Source organism: Brassica napus, chromosome C9, assembly GCF_020379485.1.
Source record: "Brassica napus cultivar Da-Ae chromosome C9, Da-Ae, whole genome shotgun sequence".
NCBI classification, from domain to species: domain Eukaryota; kingdom Viridiplantae; phylum Streptophyta; class Magnoliopsida; order Brassicales; family Brassicaceae; genus Brassica; species Brassica napus.
Genome location: NC_063452.1, coordinates 57536505 through 57555479, shown reverse-complemented (window position 1 = coordinate 57555479; position 18975 = coordinate 57536505). Strand labels below are relative to the sequence as shown.

Sequence of the window (18975 nt, the reverse complement as noted above, 5' to 3'; positions counted from 1 at the left end):
TTAACATTCAATTGGCTCTTTACACTCGTTAGGATTTAGCCTAAAATTGTTATTGCATATCTTTAAATTTCCTGGAAAGATATCTAGATCAACTCTCTACTAGCTTCCTTGTTGATAATGATATGCTAATATCATATGTAACCAGAGATATCGTCCATTTTCTTGAGTGGTTTATAAGTTTGTGCTACAGCCTACATGATCAAACCAGATCACAGACTAGATTTTCTGATGGGTTTTGAATGCAGTGGTAGCGGGTTGTCACACTTCTGGTTTCAGTGGGTGAATGAGATTCATTTATGTGGTCCAAAGAGAACATATATATTTTACACTCAATCTAGTGGCTAAATTCATATGGATATCAACACTCACTCAGTGATGGCCAAAACGAATCTTTTGGTTGGTGCAGGAATTCATCAGCTTAACCCATGGAAAGTGGTGAGGGCTTAGTTACAGTGGGGCAAAAAGAGTGAAGGCTTAGTTACAGTGTCACTTCTATTTTTCTTTGCTTCCTTATTCTTTAATGCTATTATATTCCTTGGAAAGGTGACACACTATAGCCCTTTATTCTAATAGATTTAGAGCATGTAACTAAACATAGGCATTGACATATTCTGCCAGTGGTTGCTTGTTACTTATGAGTGTTAATATACTGGATGGGACAAATTAAAGGTGTTTAGATTCTTGTTTATCAGAGAGAGCCAGGTGGGAATGCATGGGTTTGGTTACACAACCATGCTCTCCAATGCTTACCAGAAACAAGAATATGTTTTTGATGTAATTTTACAGAGTAGCATTTGTTCACTCCGGGTTCTTGGTTGTTTGCGATCTGACTGCCACTTTTCTAAGTATGTTACAGGAAATGACTATTCAATGTGTGATGTTATGATGTCTTTTTTTTTTAAAATTGAATTTTCCAAGTTGTATGTCTAAAGTTAAACTATGTAATTGTTTGGAAAATCATATTTGTGTAAAACCTTATTTTCTCAGGGAGACACAAGTGGAATCATTTATCTTCTACTTGTTTATCAAAGTGGTGTGGAAGTGTCACCAAGAAAGCAATCACTACTTGTCTGAACCTTTTTGCAAGGTGAGTTCATTGTTAACTGTTCTTGGTACATCTAGCTAAAGTAACGCACATATCGGTGTGAACTTAGATTGAAGGATAGTAACTGTGTGAAAATTCTGTTTTAAATACAACAGCAAAATATAAATATATCTAATTAATTGGTACTAGTTAGACAAAAATAGAGACCTATATGCATTACAGTGGTCATAACTTCCAGTAATGCATTTACAAGCATGGAATCTAGTTGAACCATAGGAGTATTATCAGAATGAAGGAACAATTCCATATCCTGTGTCAAACATGACCATTGAGGAGAAAGCTTTGTCTGCCTCCTCTGCATCAACTTCATTCCTCTTTGCAAACCGGCCTTTGATCCTTGGTCTTTTCTCTGCATACTCTTTCCTTGAAGCATACCTTATCCTCTTCTCAAACTTCCTTGTCTTCTTCTTCTCTCTATACCTCATGACCCTAGCCTTTCTCTCTACTGGACTCAGCATCTGAACTGGAGCGTCATGTAGCTCCTCCGTTGCCACTTTGGGCGATCTTGGGTGTGATACTGTTGTCTCACTCAGTGTTGACTCTGGCACAAGACTAACCATATGAATTGGGGAAGCTTCTGAGGAGACATTAGTGAAACCAAACTGAAAGTTGTGTTCCTCGTGGTGCATGTGACTCTTTAATACTCCAACTTGAAGTGGAACAACCCCATCTGCCACATAGCTCCTCTGAGGTACGTTGTAGTCTTGTTGATACTTATTGTAATCGACAAGGTCCACATACTCGTCACCAACCGAGAACCTATTCTCACTGTTGTTGTTGTTGTTGTTGTTGTCACCACTGTTTTTAACTGAACTATGCAACAACCAAGAAGCCGCTTCTGCTTCATCTTCTTCTTCTTGTCCCACCACCACTATGTCCTCTGTCTCTGTCGTCTCACTCGAATGGTTAGTGACCATGGAACCAGAGATTGGCAGAATCGGAACACGTTGGTGGCGTCTAGCAAGTGGGTTTGCGGAATGAATCTGTGAATCACAGGCTGTGCATAGAGAAGCAGCATCTGCCTTGCAGAAGAAGGCAGCCGGGGCTCGCTCACATGATTGACAGACTCTAACACGTTCGTGGCGGGAAGCGAGCCGATTGGCTGCATGAACTTGAGCATCACAGTTTGTGCATAAGTAGGCAGAATCAGCTCGGCAGTAGACAGTGCATGCGGCTGATCGGCATGTGTCACAGGTTTGTGCCCAGTTACTCTCTTGTTTCAACATGTTTTAACTCAGATGGAACTAGTTTGTTGTTGGTGAGGGAAGATTGTAAATGGAGGCAAGGGACTAAGAAGGCAAAAGGGAAGGATAGAATCTTGGAGGGGCTGACACTTGGCGAGAAGTTAGTGGTCTTGAAAAGTTGTGTGATTATCTTGTGGCTGGCTGTGTTTCTGTGTATAGGGTCCAGTCCACAGATGCTGACATTGGCTTTTGGAATCATCAACTCTCTGAGGAAAAAGTTGAAAAAACTACTAGTCTCCTTATATGTTATATCTTATCAACACTGGAGAAGAAAGCTACACCAAGAGTTTACTACTCTCTCCCTATATGACCCATTAACATGTTGCGTAGGTTATGGCACGTGATGGATCGTATTGTATATTACTATTTTGGTAAAGCTGGAAACTTGGGCTTTGGCCATCAGCCATTGACTGTTTTATCTTGATTCTTGACTTAATTATGTTTTAACTGTCCATGATTCCCAGAGGCGTCGCATTACGATCATGGTTCCATAGGTGATTGCAGCTGGCATCTTTTCGGAATGTTTTAAAATAAAGTTTCCGTGTTTCTATTAAAGGAAAGTGTTTAGCATTGTTAAGAAAGTGATGTCTCTTAATAATTTGTTATCGTCGTATGATGTTGTCTTCTTTAGTGATGTTGTAAACGATAACATGGCAATGTCCTGATTTTGTTTGCTTGCATATCAAGTCGGTCAAGCGGATGTGGCAAACGGTGGAGATCCGAGGAGCCAATTGGAACCTGGCAAGTCGATTAGAGCCTAAAGATAAGAAGAACATGAACCACATGTTGCAGCAAATGGTCGGTCCAAACGTGTATACGGAATAATGATATCAACATCACCTATTTGTATGTAACGTTTATACAAACCCAATTTGCATATGATCACCATCATTATTCTTTGACAAAACGGATGAGTTTTGTCACTGCTGATCTCTTGTCACCCTTTTGAGAATATAATATAACTCGATCTTATCAATCTTAGCTTTAGTAGATTTCAAATTTGGGGAAGTAAATTCCTAACCCCACAACCTGAACCGAATCCTATCCGATAAAAAAGAATCTGAACTGATCCAACATTAATACTGAATGGATCTTGTTTTATCGTATTTCGGGTTATAAGTATTATCTGAACCGAACCTAAATGGATATCCGATAAAACCAGAAACATTCAAAATTCCAAAGAAGAACTTGTACCAAACATGATCTCAATTCATAATATATATCCAAAATATATTACATCTAAAATAATTATCTATTACATGAAGGTTGGTGGTTGAAAATGGCGGTTAAAACTTGAAGTTTTAAGATTTTGGTTTTGTTTTTGTTGAATAATATTTTTCATTTCATGAAAATTTAGTTTTCGTTTTATGCTTTCATTTATTCGGTTTTCATTCTATCCATAACTATGTTTACCTTTCGTTTGATTTTGAATGATCACGGTTGATGTTCGTTTCTTATTTTTGAATCGATTTTATTTATATTTTGGTTACAAAATATATATAAATCAGGTATTTTAAACCGAAGAATCGATTTTACTTATGTTTTGATTACAAAGTAGATACAAATATGGTAGATTTAAACCAAAAAAATGAATTGAGACCCAAACCTGAAAATACATCATGTTGTACCGGTTTTTGAAAATTTTCTATCCTGAATCGGTCTTGAACCAAACTTTCATATAATCAGAATGGAGGTGATTTTGATAAATCCGAAAAATCAACATCCGATTGGACAAAACCGAAACGAATGCCCTGGCCTAGACATGGGTTCAAATAAAATTGGTGGATCCACAATGTTTAAGATTTTGAAACCCAACACAAGTAATAGACTGATTAAGAATCTTAAGCCCAATATATTAAACATTGTGTCCCTTTATTTAACAAACCAAAAAGCCAGCAACTAATTACAATAATGACCAAATGAACAATACTTCCCGCCACCACCATGACCACCGTACCCACCTTCGTCGTCGTCATCATCATCACCACCTCTACTATGAATCCACCACAACAGATTACTCAGAGAGTTCCCATCATCATGCCCATTTAATCCTCTAACCTTCTCCATCGCTCCATCTTTGTCATAAATACTTTCCAAAGCATACACAAACCCTTTCCACCCTTCTCCGACGCCTTCTCTCGACAACGCCGGCATGGTCCAATTCACGAGCTGCTTCACGAACTTCACATCCGAGAACAGAATCTCCGACACTGGGAGTATCGGTAATAACTGTATCCCAAGCCGACACTCTTTCCATTCCTTTGGCGCGAACCATAAGCCACTGTCTCTCTTCGTTGACCATAATACCCCAACCACACGATTCTCCGCCGTGAAGTCTGCCGGGTAAATAGTGTCGCCTTCTTTCACCTGCCACCACCAAGACGAGATACTTAAGTTTTACTTAAAACCAAATCGAACCAAGGATAAACCCAATTAAACCATTTCAATTTGGATTTCTATCAATTAAACCATAAGTCTACAAATCAATCCGAACTAGAGCCAGAACCAAAATTAAACCGAATGTGGCATGAACCGTACTGGTTTGTGTTTTGGTAATACATCCAAACGAAACTTACGTTTTACTATACCCAATCGACCCAAAGATAACCCAGCTAAACCTATTAACTTACCAAACTGAACCGAATAGGATTCATTTGGTTAATCAACTTATCATATCAAACATTCTCGGTTTGAGCGGTTAAAATCAACTTATCCGGTTCAATTCGATTTTATCTAAGATTAAAACCGGTACCTGCCACCACATCCTCGCGGCGTGAATCTCCAACGTCAAAACCGTCGAAGCCGCCGCCACCAGATGCGTATCGCCGTAAGCCAGCCCCAACAAAGCAGCGGAGTAATAAGCGTTAACAGCCTCGCTCGTGCTCTCCTGATTCCTCCCGTCGGCGAACTCCGTCAACCCCCCAGCCCAAGAATGAAGCTTGAAGAGATCAAAACATCTCAACCGCGGGTAAACCGAATTAGAATTAAAGCTCGCTCCTTTCTTCATCTTCTTCTTCCCCAACGTCATGAAGTCCGCCATCAGAGCATACGCCTGAGGCCCGTACCTCTTCCCCCACAAAGGATCGATCTTGGCCATCACAGCAATCGCGTAGAGGAAGTAGCCGAGATGGTAATGGTGGTCGTTGTAAATCCCGAACCCGAAATCGGCTCCCGAGTCTCTCGACCCTTGCTTCGTGATCACGCCTCCCCACGTGGGATCGTAGAGGAACCCGTTCGGCTCGAAAGTCCCGTCTAGCCACGGCTCGATCATGCTCTTCAGATACTTCCTGATAGCCGGAATCACATCCAAATAGCAGACTTCTTCGGCGATCAGAGCCAACCTCGCGGCTCTCGCGATCAGCTTCGCGTAGAAGTAGGAAGAGCTCGTCACCGGAGCGGAGGAGTCCAAGGCGTTTACGTCTTTGACGAGAGCGGAGATGATCTCTTCGCGACGATCTTCATCGACTCCTTTGATGGAGTGCCACGTCACCGAAACGGGGTCGGGTCTCAGAACCCACGAATCTCCGACGACGCCTACAAGATCTCCGTCGATGCTTCTGTAACGGAAGCTCTCTAGGACGGCGATCGAGCAATCGTGGGTCGATAAAAGCTTGAGGTGGAGAGGGTGAGCGAGCATCAGGAGGTCTCCGTAGCCTCTCTTCTCCCAGTTATACTCCAAAGTGAACGGCTTTGTGAGATCAGCGTCGCCGGAGACTGGGTAACAGCAGCTAAACCGGTCGAGGATTGATTCAAAATCCGGGTTTGGATCAGGTAGCACGGCGAACCGGAGAATACCGGAAAATCCAGCACCGCAGTTAATCGAAGAGCCTCCGGTTTGATTTAAGTGAACCGGGGAAGAGGCGTAGATCAGCCAGGTCTGGTTGTTGTTGAGCTTGGCGGTGTACTTGGTGGACGAGCTGTTACCGGAAAAGGACAAAACCGCGTGGATCGTTGAGATTGTGATCGAGGAGGTGCCGGAGACAGAGCAGGTGATGAAGGGGCTTCCTCTGACGAGGAAGAATCTGAGATTAGGGGAAGGGAAATCGAGAGTGACGCCGAGATCGCTGAAGGAAGAGATCAGATGAGTCTTTCTTGAATGCGGGTCGGGTCCGTCTGACCCGGAGACGGTGATGTCGGCGTTGAAAGCCTCGAAGATGAAGGCGGAGTTGTGTGAAAGAGATGGGTACGAGATGGAGAGAGATGAAGGAGATGGTTTGATGATGTAAGGGTGAAAGTATTCGGCTTGGTCGCCGTTTTTGAGAGTGAAGTTTTGGAAGAAGGAGTTTGTGGGGAGAGGAGTTGAGAGGAGATCGTGGCTGAAGAAACGAGACGGGTCGGGTAAGACGGATGATTCGGATCTCGGGAAGAGAAACGGAGCGTTCCTTTGTCTCGAGGAAGACATCTCTTGAGGCGGCGGAGATGGTGGTTGAGAAAGAGGATGAGTAGGTGGTGGTGGTGGTTGCTCTGGTGATGATGGAGGTCTTGAAGGTCTGCTAGGCTTTTTAAAGGGTTTGGTGACGAAGGCTTTGACCTTTCGCCTCACTTTCTTTAACATCTTGCTTAGTCAAGAGGAGAAAGAGATAAATGCGGATTTGGTAAATTGACACGTCTTGACTCGTGGGGTGTGTTTGGTTAGAAAGAAATTTATAATGGGATATTTTAAAAATTTATAAGATTAGTTGGCTTAGATGAAAATAAAATAAAAGGATGGTTTACAAGCTAAGGTGTTGGGAGCGTGCAGGAGACTTGCTAGATGCTAAACCTAAACAAGATATCGAGGCAATACCCAAATGAATCAAAGTGGAACATTACGAATGTGAATTTCACTACAGTATTACAACATTTTGTAGGAATGTTGTTTGTATTTTGAATCAAACTGTTTACTTAACTATGTGATCGAATATTACAATGTTTGGATTGGTTATTTAACAAAATTCCTTGTTTTGTGGATAGTTTTGGCAGATGCTTGAGATTTTTCTGATTTGATGTTTTGCTTAGGAACGGGGAAGAGGGTTGATTGCAAGCAAAGGCAAATTACAAACACGCGGCAATGCATTATTTTTGTAGGCTCCTATTGCACCAATTAGAAAAGGATAAGAAAATCATTTATTGGTTTATTTGTATGGCAAATTACAAACATGCGGCATCTTTTTCTTATTGGTTGAATTAGTTTTATTTAATGTTATTTTATGTTATCAAAACTAATTTCATAAAAGTTTGTATTTTCTTAATATTTGTGCAAAAACCTTAAACACCTCTTAAAATGATACAGAGAGAGTATTTAACAAATTCTTAATAGGGTAAGTTTATGAATATTTATTTGTAGAATTTTGTCTGGACAGATAATTAGAAGCTTATGTGACATCAACGTTTTCTTGTTTTGCTTCACGTGTTTATCCACTAATTGTCCAATTTTCCTTAAGTTTGCGTTTAAATTTATCTTTTTCAAAGGCCTTCTTTCTGAAGAGTGAAGACCCATTATCTATCCCATACATACGATGGTCGATGGATAAAGAAGCCATTTCGCACGTTACGTTCTCTTCTATTTCAGACCCAATTTAATCCAAACCCGTACCAATGAGCTATCACAATCAAACCGAACCGGTTTAAACACCAACCGCTTCTGTTTAGCTCTGCGATCGCCCCGTGAGTCTTGTTTGTGTGTTATTAGACCAGAAATACGTCGATGAGCTTGGCCGAAAAGCGACAACATTCAGCCGTTCGATCCAAGATCTACGGATCAGATTGCTTCCACCGGATATCGCCCCGCGTCTGCCTCACCTTCATGCCCACTGCCTCACTCTTTCAGCTTGATTCGCACTCCGCTACTCGTGAACAGGTGAGCTTGATCGATATGAGTTATTGAATATCTCTCATTGAGTGATCGATCTTCTTTCTGAAACGAGGCTCAAATGAGAGAGCAGACGCTGGTAGAAGAGAATAGTGCATATGAGAATGCGATGTCAATCTTGTGAGATAAAGATAGAAGAGAAGAGACATGAGGCAGAGATTCTCTTCTTACAAAGTTGAAGGTAAGTTATAAGATATAAAATGGTACTTTGAATTTGAAAGTTGGTCCTTTGGAACTGCTTGATATAATATGGGGTTGCAGGAGCTAGAAGACGATGATGAAAACTTGAAACCTGAGCAAGAAGCTTCTCTGTCTGTTCATGTTCTCACACGTGATACTTCAGTCTGACATGTTGTCAATGTTACTAGTTTATCACCAGTCAGAACTGTCAAGTCTCCAACATATAGAAAGCCCAAAAAGCTATGTTAGATAGCTTATTTTCAGTAGGAACCCAATACTCCGTATAAAATTTGTAGGGGATATATATGATCATTGTTCGCAAATGGTTTTTCGTGTTTGCATATGAATAGTGAATACATAACAAACACAAATACTGAGACTCCTACAAAAATCTTTCTTTGCAATTTCTTTTGTTGATTTAAGATATAAGTCTCATCTACCTATTCTTGAGGGATGGTTTTTATTTTTCTGTCTTCATCATTTGCAGCAAAATATCGTTCCAAGTATCAATCGGTCCAGGCAGGCACCAATGGATACAATCATTTCTTGAACTCACCTCTTCAGTCTGGAGATGGCCATATCTCCCAGGATGCCCATCTGGTCGAAGTAGCATTGCTTGCGTCGTGTTCATCAGCCTCAGTCTCAAACCCATCTTCTTCTTCATCCCTTCTTCTGCAGCTCTAAATTCCTCCAGTTGAATGTCGTGAATCTTGAGATCTGAAACTTCGGGTATCGTCTCGTTTCTTCTGTATGGTTGTGTCCTTGCACAGTCCCCTCCCTTGTTCCACGGCCCACCTTCAAAATGCTGAGGAGAAAAACTCCTCAAAATTGCCAAACCAGTGAAATTCTCGAGTATAGCTCTTAGAGATGTTCTTAAAGCCTTCGTGTATCCATAGTGAAAAGGCAACTCAGTTGTGTTTGGTAACGAACAGTATTGGCATCCGGAGAGTTTTTCGTTTTCGTAGAAAATAAGAGGCCGGTAAAACCAGTGGCCTGATGATATAATCAGGTAGTCAAGCTGGTTGATCTGACTCGTCCACTTGGTGTCATACTGGTCGAGGTATAGACTAAAGAAGTTGGACTTGGCGTCTGTAGGGTCAGGTTTAGTAGTCTTCACTAGATACGGTGACCACATGACATGTAGAATGAAGTTATAGGATGTGTAGTTCCATACTTTGAAAGCTATATCTGGTGAAGAAGAAATGTCTTCAGGATATTCCACCTACAAGGAAATGAAAAAAGTCAACACTTAGAGAGAGATGTTAGTTATCATTGAAGACTAGATTGGATTTTTGTACCCTAGAGAGAAGGCACAAGAGAGACTGGACTTGGTTTCTGCTAATGGAATCACCAACAAACCCCATGGATTTGCCTCTAACCATTTCTAAAAACTCATTAGGATCAAAGATGGGGAGGTCGCAGCCGTCCGGCTTCCACCTCCATCTCATGAACCCGGTGTCCGGTCTCCCGAACTTCATGCAGTTCTGGTGCTCCTGTATCGCCCAGCAAGTCGCGTTGTTATAGTATGGTGATTCTTCGTTTGGTATCCATTCCCCTTTGAAAAGATCACACCTCTGCTCATCATCTCTGATCTGCGTCCTTAATGTTGACGTTGTGACTGGGGATGAATTGAGTGGAGCGGGAATGGGACCGTTGACAGGTGAGGAACTCTGATGGGATGAAGAATGCTGATGTCTCGAAAGAGTATGATCAGGTGGAACCGGAATTGGACTAATGTTAGGTGAAGGAATCTTACCGGATGAAGACTTCTGATGTCTTGTATGATATGGTGGAGCAGGAATGGGACTATTCACAGGTGAAAGAGTCCGAAAAGATGGAGAATTCAGAGGACTGAGATGCACATGATCCGATGGAAAGGGGCCATCAGTCTCGGATGATGAGATCAGTACAGGTAAGGCTGGATTGGCTAGGAGAGAATATAAGGCAGGGACTATTGTGAGGGTAAATAGAACAAATGATAATGTAAGTGCAACTCGTGGTGTTCTTTGTATCGCTGCAAATAAAGGAAGAAGCTCCATTGTCTGCTTCAAGACTATGGTGCATGGTCTTATCATAAATATTTGTATCTCTATATACAATTATGGTGGGTAATGGTGAGCTCGTGGTGATCATATAATGACTATTTCATTATGGTGGTTAGTATTGAGCTAACTGTAATTATATTATATACATAACTTTGGCGGTAATGGTGTGCTCGTCGTGGTGGCAAGTGGCAATATTTGACTATTTCATTATATATCCATTTAAAAAGCAGAGCAGGAAGACTTTTGGTTTTGGTCACTAAAGCAACCTCATTGCTGAGTACCTCAGTAGTCAGTAGTATTAGTGTCAGTACAAAATAATCTAAGAAATTTATTCCAATGGTGAGACACTTTTTAAATATATCATTTTTAAATTTTAATGTGATTTACTTTAGAAGTTCTTTTCTTACTAAATATTTGAAACCAGGTGTTTTGCCCGCACATGCGGTCATAATCGTTTTACTAATAATTATTAATATATGTAATATGATTCAAACATCATGATAACTTACTCTTTATATTCTTAATCATTTTAGTTTTCTTCGATTTTTATTTCGGTCTACGTCTCATTAACACAAAGGAAAGCTATAAATTATGAGATCGTAAGAGCATAATACATATCAAATATTCCACATATTAAGTAAAGTAAGAATGTGAATTTTTGGTCTCTCTTAATCTACTATTTATTTTTGAACCAGAAACATGTATTAAATTACCAAAAAAAATACTAAAACACACACAAAATCCAAGTAAGAACTAAATAAATAAAAATTAAATAAAAACTAAAGTTCAATGGTAATTTAGAAGAAAACTTAAAAAAAAAACAAATTGAGATAATTATAATATTTCATTGGTTTACTTGATCAATATATACATTGACTTATCTTAATATTTCATAAGTTTACTTTTAGTAAAAGAAACAATAGATAATGATAGTTTTATTATTAAAGTTAATTTATGGTTAATTACATAATGATAAATCTAATTATTCATTAAAAATATATCTACTTTAGCCCTTTTAGAAACTAAACCATTTAACACATGTTCATAACATGATTAGCAACTCTCTAGACTTAATATAAAAGCATATTTTTCTTATAGATTAAACAGTAGTAAAACATACACGTGAAATAACTACTGAAAAATTCAGAATACCTAATTCATAATTCCAAAACTCAATGTAACAAAACCGATTTTCTCTTAATATTTCAAACTCAAAGAAAAAAGGAAAACATAGAACTCCAACTAAAAAAAAACAAATATCAAAAGTAAATAAATATAGATGTCAAAAACTATAATCGAGACAACTTGGAATGAATGAAAAAATGAAACTATAGAGTTTAAAACATCTTACATCATATGAAAATAAGAATTGGTCCTAACTTGTTTAAAATAATTATAATTGTAATTCCAATTAGAAATTTTGAAATAGTTGTGTTGTTTAAATTAATAAATTAATGATGGCATGATGTTTCCTCATCAACATAATTTTCATCAGTGCAGTTTCTCTCTGACTCAAATGTTGCTGGAAAGTGAGTCCACCTTCTTCTTCCCTTGATTTATCTATGCTACTCCTACTACTACTTTGTCCTGCCATCACCTTATTGGTATTGCATGTGTTTTGAAAACTATCGTTCACTTCTTTGCTTGCGTTCAGGCGGAAAAAGGGTGAATTTTACGGACGCTTAATTTGTTTGTCCACATTATATAACTGTTTATTAAGTAAAACTATTAATTATAATTATTAAGCATATGATAAATAATCAAAATTACCTAAAATAATAGAAAACATGACAAGTAAGCAAAATAACCTAAAATTATGGAGAGCATGACAAATAAGCAAAATCACTTTATAAATAATAGTATAGATGTTTCTTATTGATTGACTAGTAAAGAGACCAGGAATTTTTTAGGATATGTTTGGGTATATTATTATGAATAATTTGGTAGAGATAATTTTATGATAAATATTTAAAAATAATTTATGAAATATTAAAAACTAATTTTATATTTGTATAGTACTAGTGTTGCTCCCGTGCTATGCACGAACATCAGTTTATATATATATATAATTGTATACATTTAATTTATAACAAAAATAAATTTTATTTTGAGATTTAAAAAAAAATGTTTGATGTTTATATCTAAAAACAATCCAACATGAACACAAATTGAATGTAAATTACTGAACTCTATTGAGAAACAAAATAAATCATTACAAATGAAAACAAATTGAAGAAAAGGATCTCCTGGACAACTACGGTTAAAATACCAATGTTTTTAGTTTTTTTTTCTTTCTTCTTTTATATATGTTTTTGTTTTCTTTCATCCATTCTTTTATATTTCAGTTTCAATGTTATACTTGCTTGGAGTTCTTATGAGAACCTACAATTTTGGTGACACTTTATATATATATGTTGAACCGAGTGTAAACAAAAATAATATTACCATATTTCTGTAAAATTATAAACACACAGATAAAAAAGGAAAACCAACCTGATCAAATTAGGTCTTAAAACATGAATCTTTCTCGTTTCCCTATCATCTGAATTTCTTAATTAAACCCGTTTGTTGCCTTCTATCACCACATTTTCCTCTCTTATTTTCTTGTGGTGCTTCTAATGTTACTCAGGGGGCTTGTATTTGTGCTTCCATGGGAGCTCTCTAACTCTCGCTCCCTAAATTATCACTTTCACAAGAATTAAAACATATTCCAGCCAATCGATAATTGATTTAGTTCTTTTTAAAATATTATTGACCTATTTTGTTTAGATTACCTTTTTTAACGTGCAGCGTGTAGCTTTTGCCAAAATCTAAAACATCAAAAGAAAATGAAAAGGTTATAATATGATTAGAAGAAAAAAGATTCATGAAAAAGAATTTAAATACAAAATTATGATTTTAGCATGAAGAGTTTGCAGTGTGTTTGCCTTTCCTACCAGTCGTCCATAGCAATATATGTTCTTCTTTCTCTCAGTTCAAAAGAATTTATTTTAAAGATCATCTTTTTTGTACCACCATTTGGCCATAGACTATGTTGATCTGAATCCAGAATACTAGTCTCGACAGTGAAAAGCGTCAATGAAGCATTTGCAAAAAACTTGATTAGACATTTATCTTCAAATAGAGATGATGAACTTAAATTTATTGCATTGTGAGCTAATGAGAAAGATTTACGGTTTCAGATATAGTGAGATCATAGATGTAGTAGAACAAATATTAGAGTTTTTTTTATATAAATATAAATAAAAATAATACATTGAAATCAGCTAACGGATGTAACTGTTTTAATTTGCGGATCATCACCATTTTTCTTTAAATTGAAATCATTTATTCTGAGAAAAATTAGGAAGTGGGGTTTTTGAATATTTTGACTGCCGAACAAAAAGAAGATGAAAAGTAAAATTCAATTGTTTTTGCAATATTTTGACTTCCATCAATTTTTTTTCCAATATTTTGCCACATGTCTAATTTTTATTCGCTAGGTGACTTGTGATTTAGTATATTTAAATACAAAATTATGATTTTAGCATGAAGAGTTTGCAGTGTGTTTGCCTTTCCTACCAGTCGTCCATAGCAATATATGTTCTTCTTTCTCTCAGTTCAAAAGAATTTATTTTAAAGATCATCTTTTTTGTACCACAATTTGGCCATAGACTATGTTGATCTGAATCCAGAATATTAGTCTCGACGGTGAAAAGCGTCAATGAAGCATTTGCAAAGAACTTGATTAGACATTTATCTGCAAATAGAGATGAACTTAAATTTATTGCATTGTGAGCTAATGAGAAAGATTTACGGTTTCAGATATAGTGAGATCATAGATGTAGGGGAACAAATATTAGAGTTTTTTTTATATAAATATAAATAAAAATAATACATTGAAATCAGCTAACAGATGTAACTGTTTTAATTTGCGGATCATCGCCATTTTTCTTTACATTGAAATCATTTATTCTGAGAAAAATTAGGAAGTAGGGTTTTTGAATATTTTGACTGCCGAACAAAAAGAAGATGAAAAGTAAAATTCAATTCTTTTTTGCAATATTTTGACTTCCATCAATTTTTTTTTTCCAATATTTTGCCACATGTCTAATTTTTATTCGCTAGGTGACCTGTGATTTAGTATATAAAGAATTATTGCATAAGTGATGGTTATAAGTAAACTATTTAATTTTGGTGAGATATATTTGAATTAATCACATGTTAGATTGGTATAATTAATTATATAAATTCTGATACTTGTATACAGTTTAATTTATCAATTAATCTTCACGTGAATGCAATATTGAGTTGTTTCATGCTGAAGTTAACTATGTATAAAAAAAAATCTACAACCATGTGAGGAGGTGTTTGAGCTGTTTTGTGACGTAAATTTTGTAATTAACATGGCTGAATCTCGTGTTGTAATATTAATTTACAATTATAACGGATATTAAAATATATTCTTCAGTCATTGCTGGTAACATTTTTATTGTTTGCAATCCTTGAATACTTTATTGCTCTTAATAACGTATAACCAATCTTTAAGAATTTTTTTAGTTCCCCGTTGAAAAAGAACACACCTCTGCACGCAAAGGCAAATTGCAATGACATCAACGTTTTCTTTTCACGTGCATATCCACCACTAATTATCCTCAATTTTGGTTAAAATTATGTTTTGAAGGCCTAATATACGACGGATAAAGAAGCCATTGCATTGCATGTTCCCTTCTATTCATACCCAATCTAATCCAAACCGAACCAATTAAAGAATCAACAAAACTAAACCGGTTTAAACACCAACCGCTTCGGTTTAGCACTGCGATTCGCCTCGCGAGTTCACCACTCTCTGTTAGACCAAAGAGCCACGGAGAAGAAGAAATGGCGGGACTACTAGCTTGGGCCGCCGACGTCGTCGGTAAAAACGGAAAAGATGGAGGCGACGAGAAGGATCGGATCCCGTTAGTGTTCACGGAGGAGCAGCAGAAATACGTCGATGAGCTTGGTAGAAAAGCGGCAACGCTCAGCCGTTCGATCCAAGATCTGCGGCTGAGATTGCCTCCGTCGGACATCTCCCAGCGGCTGCCTCACCTTCACGCACACTCGTTAGCCTCCAATGCAGCTCTCACTCTTCAGCTTGATTCGCACTCCGCCACTCGTGAACAGGTAACTTTCTCTCTGATTCGAGAGAACTGGAGTTATTGACTATCTGTCATTGAGTGATCGATCTTTTTTTTTTTTTTTTAATTGAATGTTAAATTTAACTCAAAAAAAAAAAAAAAACTGTTGTTATATCAAAAGATGCAACATTTAATTGAAAACCAATTTAAACTCTATCAATCTAAACCTCCAACTCTTATTTGCTTCTTTTAATCTTCTCTTGTACCAAACCAGTAAACCATCCCATCTCCTAATGCTTTATCACCTCTCCTTCTCAAGATTGTGAACTTGTTGCGTATGTTTTTATCAATCCTTCGGACCAAGATCTCCACAGGACAAGAGTCTTCACCATGTCTTCTTTTGTTTCTCTCACACCAGATCGTATGGATTGGAATATGTATTTGATGGTGAAAGTCTGAACTCTACTCCAACTAGTGTCTCTTGTCATTAGCCTAAGAAGCACCCCCCATTCCGCTGTGTACTGAGAACCCATCACCCCTTTCATTAACTTTCTCCAGACTTGCTCGGAGTAGTGTTTCCACCGGCTCCTGACAGAAAATACAAGATACATCAGCATTCCCATTCCAGCTTCTCATTCTATCCCCTGTTGAGAGTCTCCTCCACTTTTTTCAGAATAGGAAACTGATGATACCTTCTCCTATGATCTCTACTCTCAGCCACTGTTGCATTCTTCGGAATCCCTAGAGCCATGCTCCCTCCATCTCTTAATATGTCATTCAAACACCCAAGTGGCGTCCATCTTTCGTACCAGAATGACGCCTTTTCCCCATTTCTCACTTCAACTCCATATAGCCTCTTAGCTATCTCTCTGTATTTTAGGATTTTCCTCAACCCAACTGGGTATTATCCTTCACCAACCAGAGAGAACCCTTTCTTATTAGATCGATCTTCTTTTATTTTTGCAATGAAGGCTCAAGTGAGAGAGCAGACGCTGCTAGAAGGACGAAGCAGATTCTCTTCTAGCAAAGTTGAAGGTGAGTTTATAAGATATAAAGATTATCCTTGGCTTGTTACCATTTTGAACCTGCTTGATATCATATGTGGTTGCAGGAGCTTGAAGATGTTGAGGAAAGTTTGAAAACCGAGCAAGAAGCTTCTCTAGATGAAAGGCATTCCAAAGGATCTGGTGAATCTCAAGCTATATCAATCTACTCTTTTTCCTTTAGGATGTTTCATAACAGAAACCTTTTGATATGCCTATCAGGCCCAAGCAGAGGGGATCGTTGGTGAGATTCATTCGAATGAGATGGAATTAGAGAGACTGAACACTTTGTGGAGAAGATATGAGAGCTTCAACTTCGAGGGGAACGCAGCAAGGAACAGATTCAAAAAAACAAATTCAGATAGAGGATTTGGATCAGACCATGAAGTTGATGCTCATTCATACCTTCCATATTCGACTGCTACAAGAACTGAGTCCCAAACAAGGCTCATGTATCTCAGGTCAGCTTTTGTCGTCTACATTTTGGCTCTGCACGTCCTGGTTTTCATCAAGATCTCCTTTTGAGATATTATGTACAAGAGAACTCTGTTGCGCTTTTAGTTTACGCAATGGTGCATATAAAATTTATAGGAATATATGACATAAAAGAATCTTTCTTTACAGTTTTTTTGTGTTGATTTAAAGATATTCGTTTCATCTTAGTCATTCTTGAGGGATGGTTTCTACTTCTCTGTCTTCATCATGTGCAGCAAGATATCATTCCAAGTATCAATCGGTCCGGGCAGGCACCAATGAATACAATCATTTCTTAAACTCACCTCTGCAGTCTGGATATGGCCATATCTCCCAGGATGCCCATCTGGTCGAAGTAGCATTGCTTGTGTCGTGTCCATCAGCCTCAGTCTCAAGCCCTTCTTCTTCATCTCTTCTTCTGCAGCTCTAAATTCCTCCAGTTGAATGTCGTGAATCTTGAGATCTGCACCTTCTGGTATCGTCTCGTTTCTTCTGTAAGGTCGTGTCCTTACACAGTCCCCACCTTTGTCCCACGGTCCACCTTCAAAATGCTGAGGAGAAAAACTCCTCAAAATTGCCAAACCTTTGAAATTCTCGAGTATAGCTCTTAGAGATGTTCTTAAAGCCTTCTTGTATCCATAGTATAAAGGCAGCTGAGTTGTGTTTGGTAACGAACAGTATTGGCATCCGGCGATTGTTTCATTTTCGTAGAAAATAACAGGCCGGTAAAACCAGTGGCCTGATGATATAACCAGGTAGTCAAGCTGGTTGATCTGACTCGTCCACTTGGTGTCATACTCGTCTAGGTATAGGCTAAAGAGGTTGCACTCCGGGTCTGTTGGGTCAGCTTTAGTAGTCTTCACTAGATACGGTGACCACATGACATGTAGAGTGAAGTTATAGGATTTGTAGTTCCATACTTTGAAAGCTGTGTCTGGTGAAGAAGAAATGTCTTCAGGATATTCCACCTACAAGGAAATGAGAAGAAAAAGTCAACACATAGAGAGATGTTGGTTGAGTGGTGATCATTGAAAATTAGATTTTACCCTAGAGAGAAGGCACAAGAGAGACTGGACTTGGTTTCTGCTAATGGAATCACCAACAAACCCCATGGATTTGCCTCTAACCATTTCTAAAAACTCATTAGGATCAAAGATGGGGAGGTCGCAGCCGTCCGGCTTCCACCTCCATCTCATGAACCCGGTGTCCGGTCTCCCGAACTTCATGCAGTTCTGGTGCTCTTGTATCGCCCAGCAAGTCGCGTTGTTATAGTATGGTGATTCTTCGTTTGGTATCCATTCACCGTTGAAAAGATCACACCTCTGCTCATCATCTCTGATCTGCGTCCTTAATGTTGACGTTGTGACTGGGGGTGAGTGATATGAAGACTTCCGATGTCTTGTATGATTGAGTGGAGCGGGGATGGGACTATTCACGGGTGGTAGAATCCGAACAGATGGATGCATATGATCCGATGGAAAGGGGCCATCAGTCTCGGATGATGAGATCAGTAGAGGTATGGTTGGATTGGCTAGGAGAGAATATAAAGCAGGGGCTATTGTGAGGGAAAATAGAACAAGTGATAATGTAAGTGCAACTCGTGGTGTTCTTTGAAGCATTGCAAACAAAGGAAGCTCCATGACTATGGTGCCTGGTTATATCATAAAAAAAAATGTGTGTATATACTAGTCGATGTCGCCACCTCGTGCGGACTTATATACACCTAACAATTCTTAATTCTGACGTTTATTCTTATTAAAAATTATTGAATTATATACAGATTTTAAATGAGTATTATAAATTATATAACTTTAATTTTTATATTGGTAATTGATGTATTAAATCATATTCTTTTCTATAGTTTTATTTATGGGATGTGGATTTTGGATCAAAATTTTTTTTATAATAATAATCAATTAGGAAACTTAAATTTG

At 38.1% G+C, this 18975-nt stretch overlaps 6 protein-coding genes and 1 long non-coding RNA gene across 10 annotated transcripts; 3 read left to right on the top strand and 4 right to left on the bottom strand.

The window, feature by feature from the left end:
* Positions 1–1170: 1170 nt before the first annotated feature.
* LOC106424649 (zinc finger protein CONSTANS-LIKE 1) lies at positions 1171–2441 on the bottom strand. Its single transcript, XM_013865410.3, has one exon. It carries the CDS (start codon positions 2329–2331, stop codon positions 1330–1332), a length of 1002 nt encoding a protein of 333 aa, XP_013720864.1. The 5' UTR covers positions 2332–2441; the 3' UTR covers positions 1171–1329.
* Positions 2442–2682: 241 nt separating this feature from the next.
* Positions 2683–4051, top strand: LOC111209574. The gene is made up of 2 exons (XM_022709549.2): positions 2683–2699; positions 3000–4051. The coding sequence occupies exons 1-2, from the start codon at positions 2683–2685 to the stop codon at positions 3172–3174; spliced, it is 192 nt and encodes a 63-aa protein (XP_022565270.1). The 3' UTR covers positions 3175–4051.
* A 122-nt stretch (positions 4052–4173) lies between these two features.
* LOC106424742 (probable endo-1,3(4)-beta-glucanase ARB_01444) lies at positions 4174–7043 on the bottom strand. The gene is made up of 2 exons (XM_048769140.1): positions 5102–7043; positions 4174–4716 (listed from the first exon to the last, which is right to left on the bottom strand). Exons 1-2 carry the CDS (start codon positions 6902–6904, stop codon positions 4249–4251), a joined length of 2271 nt encoding a protein of 756 aa, XP_048625097.1. The 5' UTR covers positions 6905–7043; the 3' UTR covers positions 4174–4248.
* Positions 7044–7285: 242 nt separating this feature from the next.
* On the top strand, positions 7286–8825 carry LOC106424764. Its single transcript, XR_001284941.3, has 2 exons — positions 7286–8381; positions 8462–8825. It is a non-coding gene; the product is annotated as an uncharacterized LOC106424764 (long non-coding RNA).
* On the bottom strand, positions 8243–10455 carry LOC106424763 (protein trichome birefringence-like 21). The gene is made up of 2 exons (XM_022709634.2): positions 9679–10455; positions 8243–9602 (listed from the first exon to the last, which is right to left on the bottom strand). The coding sequence occupies exons 1-2, from the start codon at positions 10453–10455 to the stop codon at positions 8841–8843; spliced, it is 1539 nt and encodes a 512-aa protein (XP_022565355.1). The 3' UTR covers positions 8243–8840.
* Positions 10456–14614: 4159 nt separating this feature from the next.
* Positions 14615–17229, top strand: LOC106424762. Of its 4 annotated transcripts, XR_001284940.3 has the most exons (4): positions 14689–15570; positions 16496–16559; positions 16636–16711; positions 16790–17229. XR_001284940.3 is itself a non-coding variant. In XM_048769141.1 (3 exons), exons 1-2 carry the CDS (start codon positions 15286–15288, stop codon positions 16661–16663), a joined length of 453 nt encoding a protein of 150 aa, XP_048625098.1. In that variant the 5' UTR covers positions 14615–15285; the 3' UTR covers positions 16664–16711; positions 16790–17229. The 4 variants fall into 4 exon arrangements, 2 of the variants coding, with proteins under 2 accessions (XP_048625098.1, XP_013720961.1); XM_048769141.1 differs by having other exon boundaries at positions 14615–15570; positions 16496–16711; XM_013865507.3 differs by having other exon boundaries at positions 14649–15570; positions 16636–17229.
* On the bottom strand, positions 17129–18723 carry LOC106424761 (protein trichome birefringence-like 21). The gene is made up of 2 exons (XM_013865505.3): positions 18088–18723; positions 17129–18009 (listed from the first exon to the last, which is right to left on the bottom strand). Exons 1-2 carry the CDS (start codon positions 18679–18681, stop codon positions 17251–17253), a joined length of 1353 nt encoding a protein of 450 aa, XP_013720959.1. The 5' UTR covers positions 18682–18723; the 3' UTR covers positions 17129–17250.
* Positions 18724–18975: the final 252 nt, after the last annotated feature.

Bases quoted from the DNA above. Each gene is read 5' to 3' on its own strand.
- LOC106424649 (XM_013865410.3), bottom strand. From the start codon at position 2,331: ATGTTGAAACAAGAGAGTAACTGGGCACAAACCTGTGACACATGCCGA.
- LOC106424742 (XM_048769140.1), bottom strand. From the start codon at position 6,904: ATGTTAAAGAAAGTGAGGCGAAAGGTCAAAGCCTTCGTCACCAAACCC. The intron at 4,717-5,101 runs GTACCGGTTTTA...TGGTGGTGGCAG, and splicing joins CCGCGAGGATGTGGTGGCAG to GTGAAAGAAGGCGACACTAT.
- LOC106424763 (XM_022709634.2), bottom strand. From the start codon at position 10,455: ATGATAAGACCATGCACCATAGTCTTGAAGCAGACAATGGAGCTTCTT. The intron at 9,603-9,678 runs GTACAAAAATCC...ATTTCCTTGTAG, and splicing joins TCTTGTGCCTTCTCTCTAGG to GTGGAATATCCTGAAGACAT.
- LOC106424762 (XM_048769141.1), top strand. From the start codon at position 15,286: ATGGCGGGACTACTAGCTTGGGCCGCCGACGTCGTCGGTAAAAACGGA. The intron at 15,571-16,495 runs GTAACTTTCTCT...TTTGCAATGAAG, and splicing joins ACTCCGCCACTCGTGAACAG to GCTCAAGTGAGAGAGCAGAC.
- LOC106424761 (XM_013865505.3), bottom strand. From the start codon at position 18,681: ATGGAGCTTCCTTTGTTTGCAATGCTTCAAAGAACACCACGAGTTGCA. The intron at 18,010-18,087 runs GTAAAATCTAAT...ATTTCCTTGTAG, and splicing joins TCTTGTGCCTTCTCTCTAGG to GTGGAATATCCTGAAGACAT.